The sequence below is a fragment of the Marmota monax genome, unplaced genomic scaffold (genome assembly GCF_021218885.2).
Source record: "Marmota monax isolate L192 unplaced genomic scaffold, Marmota_monax_Labrador192_F-V1.1 WCK01_AAM20220418_F8-fsc00101, whole genome shotgun sequence".
Lineage (NCBI taxonomy): Eukaryota > Metazoa > Chordata > Mammalia > Rodentia > Sciuridae > Marmota > Marmota monax.
In genome coordinates this window covers 1,857,709-1,870,279 of record NW_026692786.1, presented here as the reverse complement: position 1 = coordinate 1,870,279, position 12,571 = coordinate 1,857,709, and the positions used below count along the sequence as shown (strand labels likewise).

Below are 12,571 nucleotides of genomic sequence, written 5' to 3'. Positions count from 1 at the left end.
CAATAATACTGAAAATAACATAACTGGCATTTATAGCCTTGGTCAAATTTCTTTATTAAACAGGCATTTATTTAGTGTTCCATGAATAGTTAACAATCAGCTTATGTGACAAAAGAGATAAATGGAAAAAGTGAATAAAGAATACAGAATGATGAACCAGAAATTTTCTTTTTTTGCTTGTTTAACAGATAAAGTCTTAAATAGAAAACAAGTCATCTTCATATAGCAAGCTCCCTTTCCCTACAAGGTTTCGCAAAAGTGTTGCAAAATAGCTGCCCACATTAAAGACTGGTGTTATTTTATTTATTGTCCCATATATATCTTTTTTAAAATATTTTTTTAGTTGTAGACTGACATAAAATATCTTTGTTTATTAATTTATTTTATATGTGTTGGTGAGGATCAAACCAGTGCCTCACACATGCTAGGCAAGTGCTCTGCCACTGAGCTACAGCCCCAGCCCCCCCCCCCCTTTTTTAAATTTTTTTTTAGTTGTACCATGGATACAATATCTTTATGTTTGTTTATTTATTTTTATGTGGTGCTGAGGATAGAACCCAGGGCTTGCAAGTCAAGCTACAACCCCAACCCTACATATATCTTTGATAATTCTGTAGCAATCAGTTATTTGAGTTAATCAGTTTTAGAGAGGGAGAAAAATGAAGAGAGCACAAATCAAAATGGTGTTGAATAACTTCTTCCAACCATCAGAATCTTCAACTTCATTTTATTCATTCAGCAGTACTTATTGAGTACCTAGCTTACAGTTGATATTAATAGTGAACACAAGATAAAGATCTTCCCATAAATGACCTTATATATTGGGCTGGGGTTGTGGCTCAGTGGTAGAGTGCTCGCCTAGTATGTGTGAGGCACTGGGTTCGATCCTCAGCACCACATAAAAATAAATACATAAAATAAAAGTATTATGTCCATCTACAACTAGAAATAAAAAAAAATGACCTTATATCCAGGAGCCTTCAGTACATTCATATTTACATTATGGAATATTTTATAATAAATTAATAAAATATATATGTATTAAATATATTGTAGGTTTGGTAAGTTAAGGTTTATATAAAAAATCTTCCTCAACTTAATATAATTACCTATAAAAATGTTTTGTGTGGGATATGTTGGTTTCTGCATGTCATTCCTATGAATTTAATAGTAGTCCTCAAATGGTTGAAAATAAAAGGAAAATCACAAGTGAGGTGTATTACTTCTTTCAGTACAGACTGACATCAGTATTACTGAATGCAATTTTTCCTTAAACAAAGTTACTTTACTTACTCACTTTTCATTTATTTTTTCCTAAATCTGCTGTAAAACTCTTAAATCACAGGATGATTTTTTTGTAGAAAAAAGTGTTTGTAATTCCCATTGAGTATAATTGGTACATAATACACAAATATTAAGGGAGGTTGTTCAGCTGTTGTAATACTAAATAAATAAGTCATGGTAATTGCTTTTATACTAGTAGTTATAATTTAATACTTGAAAGTTTTAAAAAACTGAATTTCTCTCCGTTATATTCATGTTGCTTAGGAAAATAACCCATGATTTTCTTTCAGTCCTCACTAGGTTCATCTACTTCTTCATTCCAGTCAGTGGGTTCCTATGGACCTTTTGGCAGGATGCCAACATACAGTCAGTTCAGTCCAAGTTCATTAGTCGGGCAGCAGTTTGGTGCTGTTGGTGTTGGTACGTGATGCTTTTCTTTTCCCCCATAATTTCCTTTTCTTTACCACAAAGGTATAAAAAAAACTTAACCACAAACTTTTAAAAATGTTTTGATGTTTCTTTTGTAACTTTGTTCCATGATGTTAAACACATAGTGATTATTTTTTAAAGTCTTAGTCTTTTCAGTGATCAGTGGTTTCATGGAGGTCAATTTTCAGAATAATCCCATCGTAAAACTGGATATATCCAATTAGCAGATTCCTTTAAAGTTTATTTTAAATTCATATAAGATACATACATCCATTTAAGATGAACATTTTTTTCAAATGGATTGAATTTTCCAAAAGGGGATGTTAAGTATGGATATCTTTTAAAAGCTACCTGTGAGAGATGCCCACACATGATATATTTGAGGGCTTAGTGCTCTCTTGTAACAATGTTTTTGAAACATAAAACTAATGAGAGGGTATGGGGGTCTACCTCAATGGAAGAGCACTTGCCTAGTGTGTGAGGCTCTGTCGGGAGTAAGGGGCAACTGCAGTGAGAATATATAGGAAGCCTGGCATGGGTTGGTTTTTTGGGTTTTTTTTGGGGGGGGGGGTGCTGAGGATTGAACCCAGGGCCTTGTACATGCGAGGCAAGCACTCTAACAACAGAGTATATCCCCAGCCCCCCTGCTTATAATTATTAAAAGCCTCTGGACACTTTGGTACACACCACCTGTAATCCCAGAGTGGCTCAGGAGGCCAGTTTGAGGCCAGCTTCAGCAACTCAGCAAGACCCTGTCTCAACATAAAAAATAAAAACGGCTGCGAATGATTTTTAAGTATGTCTTTGTTGAAATTCCCACAGTAAAGAATGACTCAATTGCCTGTCATGTATGACGCCAATTAAATATTTTTAAAAATAAAATAAATAACTTTGAGACCTGTCTCTAAATGAAGTACAAAATAGGGTTGGGGATGTGGCTCAGTGGTTGAGCCCCCCTGAGTTCAATACCCAGTAATGAAAAAAGAAAAAAAATTCAAATCTCAAGTTTTAGTCATTTATCTTTTTAGTTCCACTGAAATTATTTACAGAGATTCATAGAGAATCATAAATATAGTTTCATGTTTTTCTTAAAACTCATTCCTGAGTTTTCTTACAATTAACTTAATTTCTTCCTATGATTATACTTTTTTAAATAGACTTTTTGTGTACGTAAATGTTTTACTTATTCACAAAAAAGATTGAGGGAAAAAAACAAACTCTAAAACTGGTTATAAAGCTGGGCCGTGATGGCACATGCCTGTAATCCCAAGCACCTCTGGAGGCTAAGGCAGGAGGATTTTGAGTTCAGAGCTAGCCTCAGCAACAGCGAGGTACTAAGCAACTCAGTGAAAACAGTCATTAGGATGTATTTCAAGAACAAATGGAATGACATCTTAACTTAGGTCTGTAATTGGTAGTGTTATTGCTATTGTTAATTCTTAAGCAACTTATTTATATTATAGGATAGGGCAAATGAGTAATATTGTTGTTGGGAAACTATTTTTACTGTGGAGAAGGGAGATACAAATAATGGAAAGGAAAAAGGTGAGAAAGAACTCTGTGGTGTTGAATGTGAATTAAAGGTATGAGTCTCAACTCATTTTTTTAGACAGTTATTTTCTGGCTTTGTTCATAGAAAGCCTGGAAGCAATGCCACCAGAGCAGAGAATACGTAGACCGGCTCCTGGTTTCTAAATACCATTTCCCATTAAAAGGAACCAGGACCCCTTGAAAATAAAAAGAGACACCTGTGGTAGTACATACCTATAATCTCAGCCCGAAGCAACTAGCACAACCCTATCTTAAAATAAAAAGGGCTGGGGATATGGCTCATGGTTAAGCATTCCTGGAACTTTTTTTTTTTTTTTTTTTTAAGAGAGAGAGATAATTTTTAATATTTATTTTTTAGTTTTCGGCGGATACAACATCTTTGTATGTAGTGCTGAGGATCAAACCTGGGCTACATGTATGCCAGGCGAGCGCGCTACCACTTGAGCCACATCCCCAGCCCCTTGTTTTGTTTTTTGTTTTTTTAACAGAAAAATGCTTTCTAATAAGTGAGTGTTAGTGCAGGTTAAGTATCCCTAAGCTGAAATGCTCCAAAATCTGAAAATTACCTTTAAACTGAATGCATAATCAAATTTCATATTTAGACTTGGGTCCCATCCTCAAGATATTATTTATATGCAAATATTCAAAATTTAAAAAAATCTGAAATTCAAAACACTTCTAGTTCCAAGCATGTTAGATAAGGGATACTCAATCTGTATAGATAACCACCATTTTGTAAATTCCAGTATAATAATAAACAAAAATTAGCAGTGGATGCTAAAATCATTGGGTAAAAGGTGTTGGAACAGGATATTAAAATGTTCTTAAAGTATAATTCTTTGCTTACCTACTAATTACAAAGGGAGAGAAATGTTCCTTTATTAGATTTTAGTGGTTACCATCTTAACCAAGTGGTCAAGTTTAGCATTGCATTAGTTAAATAATTTTGTTAAGAATTTTGTGTCTCCTGGGCTGGGATTGTAGCTGAGTGTTAGAGCGCTTGCCTTGCATGTGTGAGGACCTGGGTTCAATCCTCAGCACCATATAAAAATAAAAATAAAGATAGTGTGCCCATCTACAACTTAAAAAAATATATATGTTTTTAAAAAAGAATTTTGTGTCTCCTGATGTGATAATTGATGGGGAAGGGAGGAGTATATCACCTTGATGGTGTTCTTGCTGAAAATACAGAATCTAATGTATTCAGATGATGGGATGTTCTACAAAACAGTTACTGAGATTTGTCAAAGGAAAAACCCAAAGAAAGACAGCAAAACTGTTTTGGACTGGGAGCCTGAAGAGAGGTAACATCCAAATGCAATATGTTATTGGATCTTGAGTCTGAGAAACAATCTAAAGAATATTTTAAGGACCACTGAGGAACTTTTGAGTGTGGGCTAAATGTTGATTGGTATTATTGCTGTTGATTTTCTTAAATGTAGTAATGGTTTTGTTAACCACATAGGAAAATGTCTTTGTTTTGAAGAAATGGTTCTGAAATATTCAAAGGGTGACTGGTCCAATTAATTTGTAACTTATCTGAGGAAAAGACTAGTATGCATTTTGAGAAATAAAGAAATGGAAAAATGGAGTAGGCATGGCAGGATGTTAGCATTTGGTGAGTCTAGAGGAATGTATTAATATTTGATTTTAACATAAGTTTAACATTTTTCAAGATTAAAAATTTTAAATATTTATTTCCTTTTATACTTAATTCTTGGATAGGTAAAATCTGCAGTAGTAACTTTGGTCCATGAATTTCCTAATCCTATTCAAGTTGTAAGATCAGCATTATTTATACAGGCAGTTTTATTTTTTGGTTGTGTGTGTGTGTGTGTGTGTGTGTGTGTTTGTTTTTGACAGTACTGCGGATCAAACCCCGGGGATGCATGGTAGGCAAGTGCCCCATCACAGAGCTACATCCCAGCCCTGTATTATTCTTTTTGAGACTCCTTTCGCTAAATTAAATAGTAGGCTAACATCAGAATCATCATTGTTTTTATTTCTTATGTTTGCTTGGCTTAATATGTATGAAAATTTTAACAGGATCTAACACATACCATCAGTGTAGTAACTATTTCTGTCCCTCCTTAAGGACTGTACCTCCATTTGGGGTATTTGTGATAGTATAATATCTATTCCTTGTAAAAGCTTTTATCTTTTTTGAGATGGGGTCTCACTGAGTTGCTTAGGGCCTCACTAAGTTTCTTTTTTCTTTTTTTTCTTTTTTTTTTAAATTTTTTGTTGTTGTTGTTGTTATAGTTAGACACACTACCTTTATTTCACTTATTTATATGTAGTGCTGAGGATCGAACCCAGGGCCTTGCACGTGCTAGGCAAATGCTCTACTGCTGAGCCAAAACCCCAGCCCCCTCACTAAGTTTCTGTGGCTAGCTTTGAACTCGTGATCCTCCTGCCTCAGCCTCCTGAGCTGCCAGGATTATAGGCATGCACCACCACACCGGGCACTTTTATCTTATTAAGTATGTATTATTATTAATATTATGGTTTGCAGTTCAGTGTTGTTTGATTTTTGCAGTGCCAGACTATTTTTGAATGGTTGGTTTCCATATTGATAAAGATATTTGTGGCGTGGCTAATTAGGAAACTATATATTAGAAATTGCTAAATAAATAAAATTAGCATTGATCAAGGTGGTAGATGTTTTTAGCAAAAAGAATTAATTCAGATATAGTTTGTGTTGGAACAAATAAAGCCAGATTTTAATCTAAGCCTCCTTTTTTTCAGTTGCTAATACTCTGATTTTTAGAAGGAAGATTAAATGAATTAGGATTACTGTATTGCTATGTGATGAGGAAAGTCTTTTCCATTAAAATTTTCATATACAGATGCTCCTCAGTTTATTATAGGCTTATATCACAGTAAACATTAAGTCAAAAATAGTGAGTCAAAAATGCATTTAATACACCTACCCTACCAAACATCATAGGTTAGCTTATCCTACCCAAACATATTCACAACAGTTACATTCACCTATAGTTGGGCAAAATCATTTACACAAAGCCTGTTTTTTTGTTTTGTTTTGTTTTTAATACTTTATTAGTTATTGATGGACCTTTATTTATTTGTTTATATGTGCTGCTGAGAATTGAACCCAGTGCCTCACACATGCTGCACAGGTGCCCTACCACGACCCCAGCCCACAAAGAGTGTTTTATAATAAAATGTTAGATACTTTATATACACACAGAGATGGGCATTTAGACATACTGGGATGGGAAGACACAAAATTAAATATCAAAAAAAAATTGACAACACCATACACTGTAGAGTATGGGTGATTTACTCTTGTGATCAGAGGCTGACTGGGGGTTGCAGCTTGCTGCTGCCACTCAGCATCATAAGAGAGTGTCATTGCATCTGGTAACCTGAGAAAATATCAAAATTCCAAGTACAGTTTCTTCCGAATGAGTACGCCTTCATACCATGATGAAGTAAAAAAAAAAATCATACATTAGAACCCATCTCTATTACTATTGTAACTTGTCGCTATTTTATTTTAATATATTTTGGAGAGAGCTTCTTAAAGTAAAAGGCAGCAGTTCAACAGAAACTGGAGCAAGGGTTTGTGACTTATTACAGTTCACAGAAAAAGAAATACAAATGGCTCTTAAACATGTGAAAAAGATGCTTTGATCTTGGTTGTATTAAAAAATGTATACATCTCGGCCTGGGGTTGTGGTTCAGTGGTAGAGTGCTTTTCTGACATTTGTGAGGCACTGGGTTCAATCCTCAGCACCACATAAAAATAAATAAATAAATATAAAGGCATTATGTCCATCTATTCTACAACTAAAAAATGTTAAAATATATATGTACATCTCAGTTCTACACTGAGACATCATTTTGATAGAATGCCAGAATTTTAAATACATACTCTTGGGAAGTCTGTGAGGAAACAGATTACTCTCATACATTAAAAAGAATAAGTGACAGATAGACTTAGTATCTTTTTGAAGTGTTAGATGAACAGAGTGCCTTCATTTTATTTAATTTTTTAATGTGGTGCTAAGGATCAAACCCAGTGCCTCACACATAAGGCAAATGCTCTTCCACTGAGCTACAGCCCCAGGTAAAAATAATTCTTATGTATAGAGATTAGATCATTATTGCCCTTATTTATGGACACACATGAAAAATTAAGTACCTCAATAAATGAAGCATCAAAACACATTTCCATATGCTCACTGATGAATAGACAATGAGAATTTACTACTACAGTCAAAAAAAAATGACTCAAGCAATGTTAATGGTACAAATTGATGATGGTACAAATTGATGATGGTACAATTATATAAAATATCTTTTTTTATTTTTATTTTTTAGTTGTACATGGACACACCTTTATTTTATGTATTTTTTTTAATGTGGTACTGAGAATCGAACCTAGTGCCTCACACGTGCTGGGCAAGTGCTATGTTGTCTGCCTGCTCCCTTCTATAACACTTGTACAAGTTAATAATCCTGAAAATTAAGTGTATAAAATAATAGTTTGCAGCTGGGCACAGTGGTTCATGCCTGTAATCCCAGCTACTTGGGAGGCTGAGGCAAGAGAATTGCAAGTTCAAGGCCAGCCTCAGCAATGTAGTGAGTCCCTAGGTAACTTAGTGAGACCCTGCCTCAAAATAAAAAGGTTTAGGGTTGTTGCTCAGTGGTTAAACACTCATGAGTTTAATCCCCCATACCAAAAAAAAAAAAAGAAAAAGAAAGAAATTGAAACGGGTTTACTGGTATTATGCATCTTTCTGCATAGTACTCTTAGGGTCAAGATGGAGACAGTTGCATACATTTTAGTTGATTAAACGTGCAACCAGTTATTTTAATGATTGTCTTAGATCTCCAGTGTTTTGTACAAATTTATTCTTAATCACTGTTTAATAAAGAATTAGTAGACATGCATATGAACCTTACAATTAGCGTAAAACTAGGAGGATATTTTATTACACATGTCAAACTTAGGATTGTTAAAGATCTGCTATGTGAATTATAAAGGAATTATTCCAGTTTAAAAGGAGATATTGTGATGGGTGCAGTGGCACATGCATATAATCCCAGCGGCCTGGGAGGCTCAGGCAAGAGGATCGCAAGTTCAAAGCCAGCTCCGGCAAAAGCAAGGTGCTAAGCAACTCAGAGAGACCCTGCCTCTAAATGTAAAAATACAAAATAGAGCTGGGGATGTGGTTCAGTGGACCAGTACCCCTGATTTCAATTCCCAGTTACTGACCCCCCACCCCCCAAAAAGGAGACTTACCTATATACATGTATGATTACACCACCAGTGTGACTGTGCACCATGTACAGCCAGAGCAGTGAGAAATTGTGTTCCATTTGTGTACAGTGTGTCAAAATGCATTCTGCTGTCATGAATAACTAATTAGAACAAATTTTTAAAAATTTTTTTTAAAGAAAAAAGGAAACACAGACTGGAAAAAAAAAGAGAATGAGAGTGACCCAACTTAATGATGTTTATAAGAGATTCAGTGAAATATAGCAAAGGAAAAGACATACCATATAAACACTAATAACAAGAAAACCATGTTGTGTTTTTAATAATAGAAAATTGATAAAGATCAGGGATACTACCAGAGATAGATTCTTCACAATTGCGAGGGTCAATGTTTTATAAAAGTAGCATGCACCATCCTAAATGTTCATGTTACTTTTATAAAGCAATATACTCAACAATTGCAGAATTCCGTTTTTTGTTTGTTTGTTTGCTTTTCTTCAAGTAGAAATGTACTATTCAACAATATAACAAGTTAAATTCCAGAAAGAAACTGCGCACAGTGGAATACATTATAATCCCAGCTGCTTGGGAGGCTGAGGCAAGAGGATTGCAAGTTTGAGGCCAGCCTTGGAAACTTAGTGAATCCCTATCTCAAAATAAATAAATAAAAAGGGATGGGGATATAGAACTGTGGGAGAGTGCCCCTGGGTTCAGTCCCAGGGAAGGCCTCCAGAAAGATTGAAATCACATACAATAGACTGAGGACATAGCTCAGTTGGTAGAGTGCTTGCCTCACATGCACAAGGCCCTGGGTTCAATCCCTAGCACCACAATAAATAAATACAGTTGCTGGAAATGGGTAAAAACCCCGAAATTCCTTTAAAAAAAAAAAAAAGAAGAAGGAAAAAAATCACAGTACATTCTCAAACCACAAAGAAGTTAATTGCGAAACTAATAAAGATATTTTGAAAAATCTCCAAATAATTTGAAGTGTAACGAACCTGTTAATCTTCGATAGATCAAAAATGAAATCACAAGAAAATTTTAAAAATGTTTCTCCCACTTTTTTTAATTTAATTTTTTATACAAATCGAGCACAAATTGTCATTTCTCTGGTAGTACATGATGTTCTCCCACATTTTTTATTGGTGCATTATAGTTGTACACATTTATGGAATTTTGTTATATATTCATACATGCCCACAATATAAAAATGTAATTTGGCACTTTTAATTTAATGGCTACAAATTGTAACATCAAGATTTGTAGTCTTAAGAAGCTAGAAAAGAAATTTATCCCAAAAGTAATAGAAAAAAAAAATGAGCAAAAATCAACAAAATAGAAACATGTCATTATATGATATAAATTAATTATCAGTAATAAAATTTCAGGTTGTGGTGGTGAACACCTGTAATCCCAGCAACTCAGGAGGCTGAGGCAGGAGGATCACAAGTTCAAGGCCAGCTTCAGCAACTTAGTAAGACCCCATCTCAAAACAACAAGGGCTGAGGATGTGGCTCAACACCCTTAGGTTTAATCCCCAATGCCCCCCACCCCCAAAAAAGTTTTCCTTGAAAATTTTTATAAAATTGACAAGTCCCTAGCCAGACCAATCAAGGAAAGAGAAAGGAAGAAAGAATACCCAAGTATCAAGAATAAGAGTAGCCAGGCATAGTAGTGCACACCTGTAATCCCAGCAATTTAGGAAGCTAAGACAGAAGGATCTCAAGTTCAAGGCCAGCCTCAGCAATTTAATGACACCCTGTCTCAAACCACTCAGGTGATGGTGCTCACCTATAATCCCAGTGGCTGGGGAGGCTGGAGGAGGAGGATCACAAGTTCAAGGCTAGCCTAAGCAATTTAGTAAGGCCCTAAGCAAATTATTGCGATCCTGTCTCTAAACAAAATACAAAAAAAGGGCTGGGGATGTGGCTCAGTGGAAAAAAACACCTTTGGGTTAAAAAATCCCCAGTATTTAAAAAAAAAAGAAAAAGAATGAAAGTAGAGCTGGGGGTGTAGCTCAGCAGTAGAGCGCTTGCCTAGCAAGTGGGTGGCTCTGGATTCAGTTCCCATCACCACAAAAATTATTATAATAATAAAGAGCAGGGATAACTATAGACCTTAAAGAATGATATAAGGAGCACATGCCTATAGTCTCAGCAGCACAAGGGTTTGAGCCCAGGTATTCAAGGCCAGCCTGGGTACTATAGCAAGACCCCATCTCTTTAAAAAGTAAAAAAAAGAATAATATAGGGCTATTATGAGCAACTTTATGTCAAGTTTTGACAGCTTAGATGAAATGGACAGATTCTTTGAAGAATACAACTTTCTTAAACCAACATAGAGAAAATAAAATCTCAGTATTTGCTAATGAAGTTGGAACTATAATTTAAAATCTCCCACAAAAAAAAAAAATGTAGACTTGCTTTACTGGTAAATTCAACTATGCATTTAGGAAAAAGATAATTTTTACTAATACTATACGTTGTCTTTCAGAGAACTGAGGAAGAGGAAGTACTTAACAAGATAACCAAGGTTAGGTAACTGAGATAACCAAATCTGACAAGATCATTATCTTATGAGAAAAAAATTACAGATCTGTGTCCCAGAAAGAGTCATAAAACATAAAAATCTTTGACAAAATATTAATAGAGCCAGCAATTCTGAACAAGGAGATTATGTAATGATAAAGTGAGGTTTATCTCGAAATGGTAAAGTTGTTTAATGCTTATTAACAAAATCAAGAATAATTGTAGCCATCTCAAGGGATATCAAACAGGCATGTGATAAAATTCAACACCCAGAGAATTTCCTAAATTATATATCACTTCTGTAAATGAAAAACAAGAACTAACTTAATGGTGAAATGATGGAAGTTTTCCCCTGATGTCAGAAATAAAGCAAAGGCAAAATTATCCCTTACATTAAGACAAGTAAAAGATATTAAAGGCTTAAAGATGGAAAGAGAAAACTAAAAATGCTTTATTTTAGGGTGATGTGACTGTGTAGAAATTGTAAAGGAATATTAAAATCACTAGAATTAATGTGTGAATTAACTATGAAAGGTTAATGTACATGGTAAATATATGGAAGTCTATTGTACTCTAGAATAAATAGTGACTGGCAAACTTGCCTATATGGCAAGTCCAGCTAGCCTTCTATTTTTATAAAGTTTTACTGGAACACAGCTATATTCATTTACTTGTTGTTTATGGCTGTTTTCTCACCTTCAAGGGAAGAATTGAGTCATTATGCTGGGATCATATGGCCTACAAAGCTTATATTTGCCTATTGATACCTGATATAGAACAGCTTATTAGGAGTTGAAATGTGTAATAGCACTGCTTAAAATAGCATCAATAAACTACACGTATAGCTAGGTGCAGTGTTGCTGCCTGTAATCCCACCAACTCAGAAAGGAGAAGGGTTACAAATTCGATATCAGCCTCAGCAGTTTAACAGGACTGTCTCAAAATTATAAAAGGGGCCCCAAGCAGTGGCACATGCCTATAATCCCAGCAGCTGTGGAGGCTGAGGCAGGAAGATTGCGAGTTCAAAGTCAGTCTCAGCAAAAGCGAGAAGCTAAGCAGCTCAGTGAGACTTGGTTTCTAAATAAATACAAAAATGGGCTGGGGATGTGGTTCAGTGGTCAAGTGCCCCTGAGTTCAATCCCCAGTACCCAAAAAAAGAAAGGACTGCCGATATAGCTCAGTGGTAAAGTGCCCTGGGTTCAATCCCTAACACCGCCCCCGCGCGGCAAAAAGGGATTTTTAGCAAGTTATTTTTAAATCTCTGTAACAGTAGTTCTTGCTGGAGAGGGAGTCATTTGACCCTCCTTCCTAAGGGGACACTTGCTGATTAAATGTATAGAAACACTTTTGGTTAAATAAAACTCAAAAAAACTGAAAAGATTGGAGATCTATATAAATAGAAAATTAATCCATGCTTATGGATTGAAAGAATCAGTATATTTCAGATGATACCTTCCCCTAAATTGATTCATTGTAATCCCAATCAGAATCCTTCAGATATTTTAAAAATAGAAATTGTCATGCAGAT

The 12,571-nt window shown here is 35.0% G+C and overlaps 1 protein-coding gene across 4 annotated transcripts in view; it reads left to right on the top strand.

The window, feature by feature from the left end:
• Lsm14a (LSM14A mRNA processing body assembly factor) overlaps window positions 1-12,571 on the top strand; it is a 61,122-nt gene that overhangs the window by 27,876 nt on the left and 20,675 nt on the right. For all 4 annotated transcript variants that reach the window (XM_046448160.2, XM_046448159.2, XM_046448158.2 and 1 more), the window contains exon 3: window positions 1,575-1,704. In XM_046448160.2, coding sequence (XP_046304116.1) covers window positions 1,575-1,704 — 130 coding nt within the window. The remainder of the gene's footprint in view (window positions 1-1,574; window positions 1,705-12,571) is intronic.